We start from the raw sequence: 18,658 nt of genomic DNA, 5'->3' as shown, positions 1-18,658 counted from the left end.
CATACCTCAGTTGCAGGCTCCATCTCAGCCCTGGTCAGGGTATGTATGGGAGGCAACCAATCGATGTGTCTCTCTCACATTGATGTTCCTCTCTGTTTCTCCCCCTCCCTTCCACTCTCTCTAAAAATCAATGGAAAAATATCTTCGGGTGAGGATAACAAAAATAAATAAATAAAATGAAAACATTCTTTAAAAAAAATAAAATAAAAACACCTATTATATGCTAAACATGTATAAACCATCTGTATCTCCCCCTCCCTTCCACTCTCTCTAAAAATCAATGGAAAAATATCTTCGGGTGAGGATAACAAAAATAAATAAATAAAATGAAAACATTCTTTAAAAAAATAAATAAAATAAAAACACCTATTATATGCTAAACGTGTATAAACCATCTGTACTCTTCACAGCATTCCTATTAAGTAGAAAATCTTCCTGTTTTACAGATTAAGAAACAGACTCTGAGAAATTAAGTGACTAGGTCAAGGCCACACACCTGCATGTAGCTGAGTCTAGACATGGCCCATGTTTGTTTGTTTTTAACCCACATTTTGTAGAGTCCAAATCCCACAGTATTGGGAATAGTTTGACTTTTTAATGATACTTGCTCTGTGTCACGTGTATCAGTCAAATCCTCATAACAACCTTAGTGGGAAGTACTAGTATTCTCCATATTGGAGAGCTGAGAATATGAGGTTCACAGAGGCAAAGTCACTTGCCCAAGCTTACATGGCTAGACAGTGATAGAAATGTTAACCCAGTCAGCCTGACTCCATGGCCCATCTTAAACACTACACACTAGCATGCTACCCCATGCCCTTCTGCTTCTCTATGCAGTCTTCTTCATCTCCTCTGGACTGTACAAAGAGTCTGCCCCAGGAACTGTTTGAGTTGATAGTATACATGATGGTATAGGACCATCTGGCCCAAGGAAGGGGTTAATGATGATGAAAGGGACCAGAAACAAATCCTTTCACTGACAAACATACTGCAGGACAGACACAATTCTTGCAGCTATGAGACTGGAAAACGCCACATGCTTCAGAAGGCTGGTATGAGAAGTAAATGAATGATCCAGATTCACAGAAAGTGCTTGCCCCAGAGCTGTTATGGTCCCCAGTAAGCACGCACTAAAGGGGAGCTATCCAAAGGGCCTCCATCTAGGAAATTCAAGAACCACTGGGTTAATTATCTTTAGACAGAAAACAACACTGACTTCCCCAGACAGACCTGGGAGGGGAGAAACCCAAACAGACAGTTACAGTTCAGCTAAAACAGAGCTCATCGTTAATCTTTGATGGATATGTGTAATACATTAACTATTATAGTCTATCCCCCTTGAGGCACCTCAACACCTGGTCAACCAGAGGCTGGGTTGGGCTGGCTGGGCTAAGTGGAAAAGAGCAAGTAAATAGGTCAATTACCTTTCTGCCAGACTTTCATAGGTCCTTGCCTTAAGATGAATAAAAGGGTGAAATGGCTGATGCTGCCTGTCATACTGGGTAGGGAGGTAACTCTTGAGTCAGCAGCCGATGAAGACTACTAGGCACAAAATTATCTGGCATGTCTTACCTGTCTCTCAGAAACCAAACTCCTTGAGAGCAAGAATTGTATCATTTATTTGTCATTGGGTGTTTGCTCTTAGTAGTTACTATTAATAATGATGCTGTCATTTTCATAATTGGAAAAAATCCAAAGGTGAAGAATTACTAAACTAGGTATCTCTATGAATTATGAAATCATAATGTTCAACTACCATATTTTTTTCAACTCTAACATGTACTTTGTTTCCATGTTTATTAGGCCTTGTCTGATAATACATATGTACATGTATATGGAGATGTTTCTCAATTGCCTGAAACTCTGTTATTAAGTAAATGCTGTGACTTAGAATGGAGAGTATGTACTAGTAAGAACTAAGACAATGTAATAGTTCAGTTTCCCAGTCTAGGGAAGAATTCTTCTACCATAATCTCTGCTTTAGTATTTCCAGTGGAAGGAAGTTTACTTCTCATCCAGGCATTGTGCCACCGAGTCAAAATACAGCAGAGTATGGGGGTCGGGGGCAGGACAGGTAGTGGGCTACAATTTGAAAGAGGTGGCCAGGGAAGGCCTCTCTAAGAAAGATTTGAGCAAAGACCAGAAGGAAGCATGGGAGTGAATGCTGCAGTTCAGTGAAAAAGGAGAGTTCCAGGCAGACTGTACAATAAGTACAAAACACTTAAAATGGGAGCATCCTTGACTTGTTCAAATAGGAGCCATGAGAACAGAGTGGCTAGAGCTGAGTGGATGGGGAGTGAGCAGGCACAGATGGGGATGGTTGGAATATGGTCAAAGAGGAAACAGGTGATGGGGCAGATCATGTAGGCATAATGAGAATTCTGAGTGGAGGATTGCTGGAGATAATTAGGTTGAAAAGCAGTTATACCTTTCACATAGGGCTATGCATATAGGAAGCACTCAATGTCAGCTCATTCCTTGGGAAATATTAGTTTGCAACACTAAAGGTGAGAGCCTAGCATTGCATACCAATAATAGGGGTAGATCTTATTATCCATAAGGTCATTCTAGAAGGCTGATGAAGGAACTATGTATGTGTGCCTTGCAATCCACGCTGATGGTCTGCTGTCCTGATGAAGGCTGGCCAAGAACTGGTCCTACACCTTTTTTTAAAAATTTTTTTAAAATATATTTTATTGATTTTTTACAGAGAGGAAAGGAGAGAGATAGAGAGTTAGAAATATCGATGAGAGAGAAACACCGATCAGCTGCCTCCTGCACATCTCCTACTGGGGATGTGCCCGCAACCCAGGTACATGCCCTTGACCAGAATCGAACCTGGGACCCTTCAGTCCGCAGGCCGACGCTCTATCCACAGAGCCAAACTGGTTTTGGCTGATCCTACACCTTTAAGCCAGTCTAGTGATTGGCTGGGACGCATTAATGTCTGAACTTTTCTCCTCCTTTGCTGCCATTAATTGTAATAACAAGGAAAATAAATTTCCATTATTTAAAAGCCACCTAATTTGTGGTATTTTGTTATACTAGCCTGTGCTAAGACACACATATATAAAGAACATACATGATTCCTCCATTCCAAGATGTTTACAATCTATCCAAGGAGACGAGACATGCACATAATATATTCAGTAAGACAGAATGTACTTGCTCAAATTAGAGATATAAAGTATTATAATAACTAGAGGCCCGGTGCACGAAATTTGTCCCTCAGACCAGCCTGCACCCTCTCACAGTCCAGGAGCCCTCAGGGAATGTCCAACTGATGGCTTAGGCCCGCTTCCTGCGGGGAGTGGGCCTAAGTCGCAGTTGGACATCCTTAGCACTGCTGCGGAGGTGGGAGAGGCTCCCGCCACCACCGCTGTGCTAGCCAGCCGTGAGCTCGGCTTCTGGTTGAGTGGTGTTCCCCCTATGGGAGTGCACTGACCACCAGGGGGCAGCTCCTGTGTTGAGCGTCTGCCCCCAGGTGGTAAGTGCGCGTCATAGTGACCGGTGGTTCTGCTGTTTGGTCAATTTGCATGTTAGCCTTTTATTATATAGGATAGCTACCATTTATTTTTTGCTTACAATAAGCCAGGCACTATGCTAAGAGTTTCATAAACATCTCATTTTTGCAACCTCCGCCTTAGAAAGTTTGTTAAATCTCTATTTTACAAAAAAGGAAGCTGAGACTCATAGAGGGGAAGTGAATTGCCCAAGGCTGCATAGCTGGGTAGTGGTAGAGAACAGAAGTGAGCCCCATTCTAAGCTCCAGACCTCACATCCTTATCAGAGAAACTTATTCCTATAACTCCTAGGCCTTGTCCAAATTTTACTATATTGTTCACCCATTTCTTACCTTTTTAAAAATTTTAACCCTACTTCACAATGCCAGCTAAAATTTGAATAATACTATGATGCCTCTAAGGACTCATAATTCACTGAGCTTTCCACTCTGAAGTTTGTGTCTGAATAGGAAAAGAGAGCCCAGCAATTTTACAGCCTCCTCTAATCACTAATTACTGCACTGAGAGCTTGTCAGTCTGCCCAATATTGTGAATCACCAAGCTGACCAGAGGGCATATCCTGAGCCCTGGGGTATATGCGGCTCTAGTAACTGTCAGAGTCTTTTGCAAAGTCCAGCTCTTAGCCATTTTTTCTTCCTATTCTACACTTTTTTCAGGATGATCTCATTTATTCTCATGCCTTTAGCTACCATTTATGAAGCTCTATGAAATCTCTACCTCTAGCCCAGCTCTCTCTCCCCTGAATTCTGGCTGGACAGTGCCACTTGGGGGATGGAATCCACAATCCAGGTATGTGCCCTGATGGGGAATCAAACAGGCAACCTTTCCATGCACAGGACAATGCTCAACCAACTGGATATTACAAGGGAGCACCAGAGTGATCCTTTTAAAGTTCACATCTCTGCGTTAGTCTGACATGTAAAGTCCTCCAGGATCTGGGCCTGACCCCTTCTCCAGACATTTCTTACCCCTCCCAACCTCAAATTCTATGTCCCAATTCTATTTAATTCAACCCCTCCCAACCTCAAATTCTATGTCCCAATTCTATTTAATTCAATTACCTTTGTAAATGTTGTTCCCATTACCTGGAAGTCCCTTTCCTCCTTTATCTGGCTGACACTATTGTTCCTTGAAGTTACTTTGGGCATTAATTACTTTTACTGGGAATCCTTCTCTATGCCCCCAAGATGAATCAAGAGTCCTGATTGCTTCCGAAACAGCTGAACTGTTTATGTCCCATTGAATCAACCACATGGTACTGTCTTTGTTTAATAAACTCTTTTGAGGGCAGAGACGAAGTCAATAGCTAAAGCACACTAGACTTTCAATAAATATTCAATTAAAAAAAACACATGAGCCCAGCCACCGTGGCTCAGTGGTTGAGCTTCAACCTATGAACCAGGAGGTCACGGTTTGATTCCCAGTCAAGGGCACATGCCCTGGTTGTGGGCTCAATCCCCAGTGTGGGGCATGCAGGAGGCAGCCGATCCATGATTCTCTCTCATCATTGATGTTTCTATCTCTCTCTCTCTTCCTCTCCCTTCCTCTCTGAAATCAATAAAAATAATTTTAAAAACACACAAATGAATGAAAAGTAATACTGGTTACAGTGGGGGGACTAGAACTAGAAGTGGCAGGGTTTTGTTGTTGTTACTGTTTTTAAAGATTTTTTAAATTGATTTTTAGAGAGAGAAAAAGGGAAACATGGATGTGAGAGGGAAACATGATGGCTGCCTCCTGCACGCCCCCTACTGGGGATCTACCCAATCAACTGAGCCACACTGGTCAGGGCTAGAAATGGCAGATTGTGGAATAGTTAAGAGGTGGGCTCTGAAGTCAGCAGCTTATATCTGTATCCCTGGCTCTCCACTCCTTGCATGTTATTAAGTTCTCTTGCCTAAGTTTCCCCATCTGTAAAATTACAGTAATAACTGCACTTGGCTCATCAGGCTGCTGTGAAGATCAATTTTAAATTTTTGATATTTTGTTTGTTAAGGATTCTTTTGTGTTAAATTAGCAAAATATTGCATTGAAGTATTATTTCTCTTAGTTACTGAGATTCCTGGTGTCCCCTAACACGCAGTGGTTCTCAACCTTCTGGTCCTTTAAATACAGTTCCTCATGTTGCGACCCAACCATAAAATTATTTTCGTTGCCACTTCATAACTGTAATGTTGCTACTGTTATGAATCGTAATGTAAATATCTGATATGCAGGATGGTCTTAGGCGACCCCTGTGAAAGGGTCGTTCGACCGCCAAAGGGGTCGCGACCCATAGGTTGAGAACCGCTGCTACAGTTTTCTATGTAGGAGAGTGCCTCATTCACCCAACTCTAGTGCCCACTTTACAGATAAACTTCGTTCAATAAATATTCCTTGAATTTACTTACCTCCCTGCATCTTTAAATTGAAGTAAAGTATACCCAGCAAACAAATATTACGTATATTGCCGAGCTCCCTAATTGTTCGTAACATGATGCTAAGCAGTAACGGGATCTTTTAATTTTCACCTTCAGGTCCCCAACAGGAAGTGTTTTACGTCTCTCCTTCTTTGTCTGCAGTACCCTGCCCCAGGCTCTCTTTTTCCCGTCAGTTCCAAGAGATTTTCTAGACAAAAACATCCCCGTGTCGTGGAACTCGGGGAAAAAAAACAAATATTTTCCGGGAGGCGCGCCTATGACGTCAGCCCGCCCCCTCCCGCCCCACCGCCGTCACGCTCCAGAGGAGGCCGCCATCTTTCCGACGGCAGCGCACCTCGCGCATGCGCTTCTGCTCGCCGGGCGGAGGAGCGACTTTTAAGCCCTCTCGGTACCCGTACGGCGCGGGCGGCTGTGTGGCGGAAGCGGGAAAAGGAGGAGGAAGTGTTGCCCTGTACAGGGCGCTGTAACTTTAGGGCTGGGGGCCAAGTGTTTCTCAGAAGCTCCGCGATGCTCGGGTGGACGTAGCTCCTCGCTTGGGAGAGGGGCTGCAGCGCACGCGGAGGTGCACGTGGACGCGGCGGAGGAGCACCTACACGCTTCCGCCGGCTGCTTTAAAGGGTTTTCAGTGGCGGGAGGCCTGGATCGTCCTCTGGTCCGGCCTCTGCCGCGACTTGCTGTGTGCCCTTGTTCCCTCTCCGAATCTCAGTATCCTCACCGGTAAGTTGAACAAGTCCCTTCCGCCACCATTCAGTTCTTCTGAATGTTACTGCATGTTCATTGTGCTGTCTGAGCAACAGAGCTTTGGGCGTCTTCAATGTCTTTGGCCCCATTTATAAGGAAGACGTTGAGTGAGAGGTTTGATGACTTCCTCAAGATCACACGGAAAACTTCGAGGTTTCAGACCTTGAGACTAGAAGATGATGCTGTGACTCCAGGAACAGGTCTCCTTTGTATATTTCTGTATCATCGGTTCCTGCAACCGGCCTATGGCAGTTACTCAGAAAGCTCCGAATGGATGATGAACCTTTTTTTTTTTTATGTCAAGGTCAATGACATAAGCACATCTGGTGTCTCCACATCTCTGATGTATTAATAAGTGTAACTCTTCTCCAGGTCTATCCTGTGCGTTACTTGATTGGGGACGCCGAATCCAGTCCGAGTTCTTCAACTTAACCAGGCACCATGGAGGCACCCCCCGTCACGATGATGCCTGTTACCGGGGGCACCATTAACATGATGGAGTACCTGCTGCAGGGTGAGTGAACCAGGGAGCTTGGATAACCAGTCTCCCCTCTTCTATTCAGCTTCTGTGGAGATGACACGCTGTTTTACAAAGGCAGCCTGCATAATTTCTGCATGCCAATTAGACTTAAAAAAATTTTTTTATGGTCACAAACACAAAATTAAATTTCCCATCATAAACATTTTTAAGTAGTGTTAAGTATATTCACATTGTTGTACTTTTTCATCTTGCAGAACTGAAACTCTATACCCATTAAATACTAATTTCCCTTCCTCCTTACCCCAGCCCTTGGCAACCTTTCTACTTTCTGTTTCTGATTTTGACACTTTAGATCAGGGGTGGGCAAACTTTTTGACTCGAGGGCCACAATGGGTTCTTAAACTGGACCGGAAGGCCGGAACAAAAGCATGGATGGAGTGTTTGTGTGAACTAATATAAATTCAAAGTAAACATCATTACATAAAAGGGTACGGTCTTTTTTTTTTTTTTTTAGTTTTATTCATTTCAAACGGGCCGGATCCGGCCCTCGGGCCGTAGTTTGCCCACGGCTGCTTTAGATAGATACCTTATATGAGTGGAATCATACAGTTTTTGTCTTTTTACAACTGGCTTATTTCACTTAATATAATGTACTAGAGGTTCATCCATATTGTAATATATGACAAGATGTCCTTATTTGCCCTAACCAGTTTGGCTCAGTGGATAGAGTGTCGGCCTGTGGACTCAAGGGTCCCGGGTTCCATTCCGGTCAGGGGCATGTACCTTGGTTACGGGCACATCCCCAGTGGGGAGTGTGCAGGAGGCAGCTGATTGGTGTTTCTCTCTCATCGATGTTTCTGACTCTCTATCCCTCTCCCTTCCTCTCTGTAAAAAATCAATAAAATATATTTTTTAAAAGAAAGATGTCCTTATTTAAGGCTGAATAATTTTATGTACATACCACATTTCTTTATCCATTCATCTGTTGATGTACATTTGGGATGTTTCCACTTCTTGGTTATTGTGAATAATGCTGTAGTCAACATGGGCATGCAAATACTTCGTCAAGATCCTGCTATGAATTCTTTTGGATATATACCTAGAAGTGAGTTTACTAGATTATATGGTAATTCTATGATACTGTTATCAGCTCCCGTCTTCTAGATCAAGAGACAGAGATTTTGTGCCCCAAGCCTGCTGGAGATTAGCATTGTTAGAGAAGGCCTAAAGACTTTCTAGTACCAAACAAGACAAGGCAAAACATTGATAAGGGATTAACTTTTTCATGTTATGCAATACCTTGGCAGCATAATCCCTATGAAATCTCATCTATTAGGCCTATGCTTTATAAAACACTGCACTAAACTGTTTGTTTCATTTACGTTTTTTATTTATTTTTTTCATTTACATTTTTTTAATCTTTTACTAATTCCATTCCCCAAAATGAAAGATGGGACTCAATTGTGCTTTTTCCTTCCTAAGGAAGCGTTTTAGATCACAGCTTGGAAAGCCTTATCCATCGCCTTCGTGGTTTGTGTGACAACATGGAACCTGAGACTTTCCTGGACCATGAGATGGTATTCCTCCTTAAAGGCCAGCAGGCCAGCCCATTTGTTCTAAGGGCCCGGCGCTCTATGGATAGGGCAGGCGCACCCTGGCATCTACGCTACCTGGGACAGCCTGAAGTGGGAGACAAGAACCGCCATGCCCTGGTGAGGAACTGCGTGGACATTGCAACATCTGAGAACCTCACTGACTTCCTGATGGAAATGGGCTTCCGCATGGACCATGAGTTTGTAGCCAAGGGACACTTGTTCCGTAAGGGCATCATGAAGATTATGGTGTACAAGATCTTCCGTATCCTGGTGCCTGGAAGCACAGACAGCACTGAGGCCTTGTCACTCTCCTATCTTGTGGAACTAAGTGTTGTTGCACCAGCTGGGCAGGACATGGTCTCTGATGACATGAGGAACTTTGCAGAGCAGCTAAAACCTCTAGTTCACCTAGAGAAAATAGACCCCAAACGGCTCATGTGACTAAGACAATCTGTCCACCATTAGGGCTTATGTTACAAAAAAGACATTATAATTGTCCCATTTCACTACAGCCAGCCAGGCATTCTTCCCTCAGGAAGGAGGACAGTAAAAACTTAATTGGTTCTTTTCTGTTTTCCTCATGTGGCAAGTTCACTTTTGTGACAGCTTTTCTAAATTAAAGGCTCAGGAAAACATGGAGAATCTATTTAATCCTTCTGCATAAAGAGAGGAAATGAGAATAAATTAACTTCTAGAAAGAAAGATCTCGCCCTAACCAGTTTGGCTCAGTGGATAGAGCGGCAGCCTGCGGACTCAAGGGTCCCGGGTTCGATTCCAGTCAAGGGCATGTACCTTGGTTGCGAGCTCATGGCCAGTAGGGGGTGAGCAGGAGGCAGCTGATCGGTGTTTCTCTCTCATCGATGTTTCTAACTCTCTGTCCCTTTCCCTTCCTCTCTGTAAAAAAAAAATCAATAAAATATATTAAAAAAAAGAAAGAAAGAAAGATCTCTTAATTGTTTTTGCCATTTGTGTATAAGGTTTGTAAAATAAGACTGAGCTCGGATTATGTGGTAATAAAGGCTATGAAGGGAAATGTCTGTGTTTCTGACTCTACCCAATTACTCTGCTAGTTTGGGACAGATTATTATTTGGAGTTAAAAAAAACTGACAGTTGTTTTAATTTTGGTACAGATGATTGTTTTTACCTCTCATAAAAGCATGTGTTTGTTGTTGAAAAATTTTTAAATACAAAAATAAGAAAAATAACCTGTAATCTTATTATTGAAAGAGATGTACTATTTCTATTTCTGTATACTATATCTTCCTAGTTTTTATTTTTGTAAATCTATGTATATGAGATACACTTATTTTATAAAAATACTCTGTACATACTGGTTTGTAACCTTTTTTGTTTATTATTAACATCTTTCTAGGATATTAGGCTATGGTGTGGTGTCCTTCTATAAAAACAAACACAAAACTCATTTATTGAGTTCTTACATATGTCAGCACTATCCTAAGTGCTTTTATGTATGTTAATTAATCTTCACATTAGACCTGTTTTATAAACAGGGAAACTGAAATGCAGAGAGGTTAACTAGCTTTCCCTGAGCTATACAGATACTAATCAGCAGAGTGGATATTTAAATATTGAGAATTCTAATTGCTAATTATATCCCATCACATAGATTTTCTATAACTACATTGATTCCCCTACTTTGGGATTTTTACTTTGATCCCAATGCTTTGCTTTTCTAAACAGTCCTGCAATGCTAGTGCTTTTAATTAAATCTTTGTTGACATCTATGATTATTCTTTAAATTCTAGGGAACTGCTGAGTCAAAGAATATGCACTACATGCACTATTTTTTTAAAATATATTTTTATTGATTACAGATAGGAAGGGAGAGGAAGAGAGAGATAGAAACATCAGTGATGAGAGAATCATCAATCAGCTGCCTCCTGCATGCTTCACACCGGGGACTGAGCCTGCAACCTGCATGTGCCCTGACCGGGAATCGAACTGTGACTTCCTGGTTCATAAGTTGATGCTCAACCACTGAGTCATGCCGGTTGGGCTACATGCACTGTTTTAAGACTTCTGCCATGCATTGCCAAATGCCTTCCAGAAATGTCCCGGTTTCCACTCCTACCAGCTGTAAATGAGGTTTCCCACATTGCTGGCAAAACTGGGTGTGGCTATGAAATCTTAATTTTCAAAGTATTCATCAGTGAGGTTTAAATTTTTATCTTTACTGGGCATTTTTTTCTTATGTAAATTCCCTTTTCTTCATTGCTCATCTTTATTAATTTGTAAGAAGATTTTATGTGCCCTAACCAGTTTGGCTCAGTGGATAGAGCATTGGCCTGCGGACTGAAGGGTCCTGGGTTCGATTCCGGTCAAGGGCATGTACCTTGGTTGCGGGCACATCCCCAGTGGGAGGTGTGTAGGAGACAACTGGTCGATGTTTCTAACTATTCCTCTCCCTCTCTGTAAAAAATCAATAAGATATATTAAAAAAAGAAAAGATTTTATGTAATTTTTCCCACTTATTTGACTTTTAATGGATTCTTTTAGAGCAACGTCTTAGTGGGATAAATGTTGATCATTTTAATATCTACAGAGTTGTTTTTGTAAAATATGTTTTTATTGACTTGAGAGAGAGAGAAAAAAAATGATGTGAGAAACTATTGGTTGCCTTGGTGTGAGAGAGACATTGATCAGTTGCCTCCTGTACACAAACTTGAAATCTGGGTATTTGCCCTGATCAGGTATTGAACCGGTGCACAGGAAAATTCTCAATCAACTGAGCCACACTGGCCAGGACTTACAGAGTTTTTAATACACTGGAGAGAGTTTGGCTTGCTAAAAACAGTAGGTTACTCAACATTTTCATTTTCTTTTGGGATCTCCATTTAGACAACACCCCAGCTGAGCTACATATGGATAAATCATAATTCTGTTTATACCTCAGTTTGCCACTCAAAAGATTACATGAATACTCTGTTAAGATGCTTTGGGCTACAAGTAACAGAAAACCTATTTCTGCCTTACACAGTAGGAAGTAGTAATATCTCACCTAATGATAAGTTCTAAGATGGGGTGACTGCCAAGTTGGTTGGTTGGTCATTTCTCTGGCTTTGGGGTCCTTTTCTTGGCTTTCTGTAAATGTTTTAAAGATAGTTGGTTTCCCCCCCTCAGTTATAGATTGTGTAAGTGGATAAATCTTGTTCCTCCTTTCACCGTATCTATATATATAAAAGCCCAAGTGACTGAACAACCGGTCAACTGGTCCCTATGATGTGCACTGACCACCAGGGGACAGACTCTCAATGTACAGGATTGGGCTCCCTCCTGTCTGGATCAGGCCTGCAGGGATCGAGCTGAAACCGGCTATCCGACATCCCCCGAGGGGTCCTGGATTGCGAGAGGGCACAGGCCAGGCCGAGGGACCCCACCAGTGCACGAATCCATGCACCAGGCCTCTAGTATTAACATAATGATTCAGGAAAAGCCCCTTTCTTGTTTTGTAGTCTTCCCTTTTATTCTTAAGCTCTATTCTCATTCCTTGTATCCTATAGACACCCATTTTGATATGTTCTATGTATATCTGTGGTGCCCATCTTATAAAATGTGTAGAGTTATGAGAATATGTTCAATTCATGTAAGTGATATTGTGCTATAAATGTTCTTTTTCTTACTTTTAAAAATTAACATTCCTTTTGTGATATACTAACTTCCAACTTGCATATACTTTCATATTAACAGTAATATTAACATTTAAATAATCGTAACTCTGTGGTAGGTGCTTTAAATGTTTTAACTCATATTTCTCACAACCACCATATGAGGTAGATAATATTATTACTCTCATTTTATAGATGAGAGTGAGACACAGGTTACTTAAATTTTCCACTTCCATTCTTTTTTTTTTAATGTATTGGGGTGACATTGGTTAATAAAATTATCTACTTCCATTATTCAGAGTCAGAACTAATAAATGGTGGAGCCTGAATTTCAACTCAGGCAGCCTAGCTCCAGAATCCAAGAACATAACTACTGTGGGTTCAACATGTTTTACTCATTCAGTCACTTAAAGATAGAAACCTAGATGGTCTTCACCTCTATTACCATAAAAAATGCTAAAATAAGAACTTTATAATTGTGTGAATATTCCTCTGAGCCATAGATCTATGGGCATGTTCAATTTTTGCCAAATATTGCCAGATTACTTTTAAGAATAGTTGTACTATTATTGCCAGTGCACAAGAACTCATATCAATATCCTCACCAATCTTTGGTGTTATCCATCTTCCTCATTTTTGCCAGTTTGATGGATGGAAAGTGGTATATCTTATTTTTTGCTTTTATTGTTTTTATTTGTTTGTTTTTTATTAAAGTACTGGAGGCCCGGTGCACAACATTCGTGCACTGGGGGGAGAGGCCCCTCAGCCTGGCCTGCGCCCTCTCGCAGTCCGGGACCCCTGCTGTGGAGGCGAGAGAGGCTGCTGCCACCGTCGCTGTGCTCGCCAACCGTGAGCCTGGCTTCTGGCTGAGCAGCGCTCCCCCTGTGGGATCGCAGTGACCACCAGTGGGCAGCTCCTGCATTGAGTGTCTGCCCCCTGGTGGTCAGTGCGCATCATAGCGACTGGTCATTCCGCCATTTGGTTGATTTGCATATTAGCCTTTTATTATATAGATAACTGACATACAACATTATATTGGTTTCAGGTGTACAGCATCATGATTTGATATTTCTATACACTGCACAACGATCATCACCATAGGTCTAGTTACCCTCTGTCATTATACAAAGTTAATAATATTATTGACTATAGTCCCCATGTGGTGCATTATATACCTGTGACTTACTTATTTTAAACTGGAGGTTTGTACCTCTGATCCCCTTCATCCATTTCAACCACCCTAAAGCTCTTGGTTGTTTGATTTGCATTTTTTCTGAATACAATGAAATTAGAGCCTTTTTTTCTGTACTTTTTTTATATATGAAATTGTATAGACTACTTACTATGTGAAACTAAGATATCTATAACCCTTGCCTATTTTTCTGTTTGCTTTCCTGTTTTGATTTGTAGTAATCCTTGGTATATTCTAGACATTAATCCTTTGTTAATTTTAAACACTGCAAATACTTCCTCCCAGTATCTATTTATGTCCTTGCCTATTTTTTTCTGTTTGATTGCCTGTCTTGTTGGTTTGCAGGAATTGTGTATTTTCTAGACATTATTCTGTGTTTGTATTAAACATTGCAGATACTGTCTCCCGTTTTGTCACCTTCCTAATGTTAACTTTGTGATGTCATTAATTAAGCAGATGTCCTAAATTTTGGCCTTGTAGTTTAGAATCTTGTTTAGGAAGTCTGTATTTACTCCTAGGTAATATATATGTATGTTCTTATATTAGCTTTATTTAACTTTCACATTTTGGTATTTAATCCATCTGGAGTCCACCTGTAACATGGTTTCAAGTAAAAATTCAGCTATTTTCTCCATATGGTGAATTCCCTTTTCTATCACCATCTGAAAAACAATCTTTCAGTGCTTTGTGATGCCACCTTTATCACATATTAGGTTCCCATGTATGTACTTAAGTTCTAAGCTCTCCAATCTCTTCCACTGGTCTTTTTCTTTGTGTCAGTGCCAGCAACATAAATGTTTTTTATTACTGTGGCTTTGTGGTAGAGCCAGTTCTACCAGTAGGACAGGTATCCCTACTTTTATTTTCCCCTCAAAATAGACTTGGCTTTCATAGACCTTTTGTTCTTTCACATTCATTTTAGAGTAAGTTTTAGTTTCTCAACATTACTATTGGAATTTTATTATAAAGGTATAGATTAACTTGGGGGGGAACTGACCTCTTTCACTGGAACACTGCCTCCCCAGAATTCAGCGTGGTAGGCTTGTTTCACCTTTTTCAGGTCTCTGCTAACATGTCAGAGAAGCCTTCCCTGATCATCTTAAATTAAGTAGCACACTCACTCCCCATCACTCTCTCTTTATCTTATTTAATCTTTTTCATAGCTTTTGCTACTAAACGACTTTAGATTATTTACTCACTGCTTTTCTACTAGAATGTAAGATTCATGATGATAGGCACTTTGTTCTCTGCTGTATCCCTAGCACCCAAAGCAATGCCTGGACTATGGTAGTCACTCTGAATATTTGTTAAACAAATGAATAAATTCTTTACACTACTGAGGTTATCCTAATTGTGACATTTATTCTGGTCTTCTTATGTCCCTTAATGGAGTTTAAATTTTTTCTTGATAAACTTCTTGGGCATTGCTTTTGGGCCAATTACTATAGATCAGGAGTTGGCAAATTATACCTGTGAGCCTGCTGTTTTTGTAAATAAAGATTTATTGGGCCCTAACCGGTTTGGCTCAGTGGAGAGAGCATCAGCCTGTGGACTGAAGGGTCCCAGGTTCGATTCTGGTCAAGGGCATATACCTTGGTTGCGGGCTCAATCCCCAGTAGGGGGGGTGCAGTAGGCAGCTGATCATTGTTTCTCTCTCATCGATGTTTCTAACTCTCTGTTCCTCTCCCTTCCTCTCTGTAAAAAATCAATAAAATATATTTTTTTATTGATTTCAGAGAGGAAGAGATAGAAATATCAATGATGAGAGAGAATCATTGATCGGCTGCTTCCTGCATGCCTCCCACTGGGGATCCTGCAACCTGGGCATATACCCTGACCGGGAATCAAACTGTGACCTCCTACTAGTTCATAGATTAACGCTCAACCACTGAGTCACGCAGGTCAGGCTGTGTATGGCTTCTCTTGTACTACAATGACAGAGTTGAGTGGCTGCAACAAAGACCATGTGGAAACTACTGTCTGGCCCTTTAGAGAAAAAGTTTGCTGATCTTTATAAACTATCATTTAGTTGCTATTATTGATTCTGTTATAGTTTCCTTTCACTTAAGGTAGTTATTTCTGGTTTAAAAGAACACTGTTAATTTTTGTAAGATGATTTCTATTCTTCAAAAGGAGATTAATAACTCTTCCATAGTTCTGGTAGTTTGCCTGCTGCTGATGTTTTCCATATAGACTATCATTTCACTGGCAAGAGTGGCAAGCAGGAAGAGTACCTCTCTCTCTCACCTTTTCTTGTCTAAAATAATGGGCAGCCCTAGCTGGTTTGGCTCAGTGGATAGAGCGTCAGCCCGTGGACTGAAGGGTCTCAGGTTCAATTCTGGTCAAGGTCATGTACCTCAGTTGCAGGCTCAATTCCTGGCCCCGGTCAGGTATATGCAGGAGACAACCAGTCTATGTGTCTCTCTCACATCAATGTTTCTCTCTCTGTCTCTGTCTCTCCCCCTCCCTTCTACTCTCTCTAAAAATCAATGGAAAAAAATCCTCTGTGAGGATTAACAAAAATCAAACAAAAAGAATTGGGCAGACTCTCAAATACTCTAGATAACACTGGTGATAATAATGAGCATCCATAACTTAGTCCTAATCTCAATGCTATTGCATCGTTTCTCTATTAAGGATGAAAAAAAATCATGTGATTTTTATCCTTTGTTCCATTAATGTGGTAAATTATATCAAATGATTTTCTGGTGTTGGGCTATTGTACTCCTGGGATAATTCCTATGCATCATGATATTATCTCTTAAATACACTGTTGGATTTGAGTACCTATTATTTTGTTTAGGATATTTGCATTGTGGACTACCTTAATTGCCATCCAGAGATATATGCAATGTGACTACTCCCTATTTTTCCAACCTCTCCCTGGAACTCTAATGTGAGATGCTGGGTTACAGCAATGGCTAAGATACAGTCCTTGTCCTTAATAGTGCCCATTATAATGGCAGAAACAGACATTTATACAATTTGTATAGTCATAAAAGCTGTGCGAACAAAAGGCTCCTTCCCAAAGCAAATAAATATTCAGCACTGACCAAGCAGGTCTGCTTCCCTTTCCTTGGATAGACCTCAGTACTCTTGCTTAATGCCCTTTCACCTTTGCCTTTTCCACTCAGATTGGCCTATGTGACTCCTACACAACCAAAAAGCAAGATCCAACAATGGAAAGCATGTAACATAGAGGTTAAGGGCTCAGGCTTGAGAGACAAATAGGTTCCAATTCTAGCCATATCATTCACTAGCTATGTGACCTTGGACACATTGCGTTACCTCCCAAAGAATCCATTTCCTCATCAGTCAAATTGAGAATAATAATACCTTCATCACATAGAGAATACAATGAACTACCCTATGTGAAGGCTTTCGACACATGCCTGACAAGTCGCCAGGATTTTCCCTTTCTGTCCTGCAATTATTCCTGGATCACAAAATCTCTTTCCTCTGACTTCTGATATTTGATGGCAGCTAAGTAGCATCATGTGTTTCACATTTCATCCTGTTCCCCATACAGTAATTCTTTGTATCTTGGCTTCTAGTGCTACAATTTAATAGCTGTTTATATATTGGACAAATTATTTAAACTCTCAAAATGTCTATTTTCTCACCTGTAAAACAATCAGCCCTAGCTGGTAGTTTGCCTGCTGCTGATGTTTTCCATATAGACTATCATTTCTATATGGAAATGATAGAGCCTTAGCCTGCAGACTGAAGGGTCCCAGGTTCAATCCTGGTCAAGGGCACATGCCAGGGTGGGAGCTCAATCCCCAGTAGGGGGCGTGCAGGAGGCAGCCAATCAATGATTCTCTCTCATCATTGATGTTTCTCTCTCTCTCTCTCTCCCTCTCCTTTCCTCTCTGAAGTCAATAAAAATATATTTTAAAAAAATCATAATTATGATACCTATGCCATAGAGTGGTCATATGAAGTAAATGATCAATATAAATAAAGACCTAACAGAGTGCTTAACACATAAGTGCTTAATACTTAGCCAGTTTCAATTTTAGTATTATTAACAAGACTGTATGCTTCTTAAGGAAAGGAATTGTGTTTGTAGTACTGTAACATAAGAGCACAGACCTTGGAGTCTTGAGTTCAAACTGAACTCAACTACAAGTAGGTTGCTCAAGCTGGGTAGACCTTTCTAGGCCTTAGTTTTCTTATCTGCAAAATGGGGAGGATAATAGAACCCAGCTCCTAAGGGTTCTATTGAGATAATTCACTCATTTAACATTTACCACAGTGCCTGGCATAAATATTGATTTATTGATCAATTCTTATGTGCCAGGTAATGTGCTAAATGTTTTATTTAACATTGTTCTAAATATTTTATTTCTGTGAACCCCATAACCCTTGCCTACCTAAGTGCTACTCATATAATAATCTTTCAAATATTTATTGAATGAATGAGTGAGTGAATTAGTGAATGTTGAGTTGCCTACCACAAGAATCTTGCCTGTGTAAGCTGGTTTGTCCCAGGTTAACACCCCGCATTCCTCTGTGATGAGTTAGTGTGTAAGCCATGAGATTCAGCATCTGCAAAAAGCTGGAGGAGATTATGGGAAGGGGGACTTTTTATAGCATGGCTTTTTTTACTCTGGAGAAATCACTCATCCGTTAGTGCTCTAATTTATTTATCAAAACTGGTAAAATTAATTTTTAAAAGTTGCTGCAGGCAAAAGTGTTAAAATTTAAAACATTCGAGGTCATGGAGAATATGGAGAAAGGATCACCTTTTTGGAGGAAATAAAAACTGATGCAGCTGTTTTTGAGGGCATTTAGCCTACCTGGCCTATGGTAAACATTATCCTATATAATAAAGAGCTAATATGCAAATAGTCATCATGCCCTCACGCCATAACGGCTCAGACACTCAACACTGGGGAGAGAGGATTGGGGACCAGCCAGGCACAAATGAGCTCACGAGAGAGGAATGGGGACCAGCCAGGCTGCAGCCTGGGAGAGGGACAAGCTGCACACCCCACGGTCCTGGGCACCAGTGGCTGGGGCTGTGGCCTGGGAGAGGGTCAAGCCGCACACCCCACAGTCCTGGGCGCCTGCGG

The 18,658-nt window shown here is 41.1% G+C and overlaps 1 protein-coding gene across 1 annotated transcript; it reads left to right on the top strand.

Annotated features, from left to right (window-relative positions):
- The first annotated feature begins 6,334 nt into the window (after positions 1-6,334).
- On the top strand, positions 6,335-9,382 carry MED18 (mediator complex subunit 18). The gene is made up of 3 exons (XM_005875114.2): positions 6,335-6,661; positions 7,058-7,199; positions 8,649-9,382. Exons 2-3 carry the CDS (start codon positions 7,127-7,129, stop codon positions 9,200-9,202), a joined length of 627 nt encoding a protein of 208 aa, XP_005875176.1. The 5' UTR covers positions 6,335-6,661; positions 7,058-7,126; the 3' UTR covers positions 9,203-9,382.
- Positions 9,383-18,658: the final 9,276 nt, after the last annotated feature.

The sequence above is a fragment of the Myotis brandtii genome, unplaced genomic scaffold (genome assembly GCF_000412655.1).
Source record: "Myotis brandtii unplaced genomic scaffold, ASM41265v1 scaffold456, whole genome shotgun sequence".
In the NCBI taxonomy this organism is placed as follows: Eukaryota; Metazoa; Chordata; class Mammalia; order Chiroptera; family Vespertilionidae; genus Myotis; species Myotis brandtii.
This window is presented reverse-complemented; position numbering and strand designations above follow the sequence as displayed.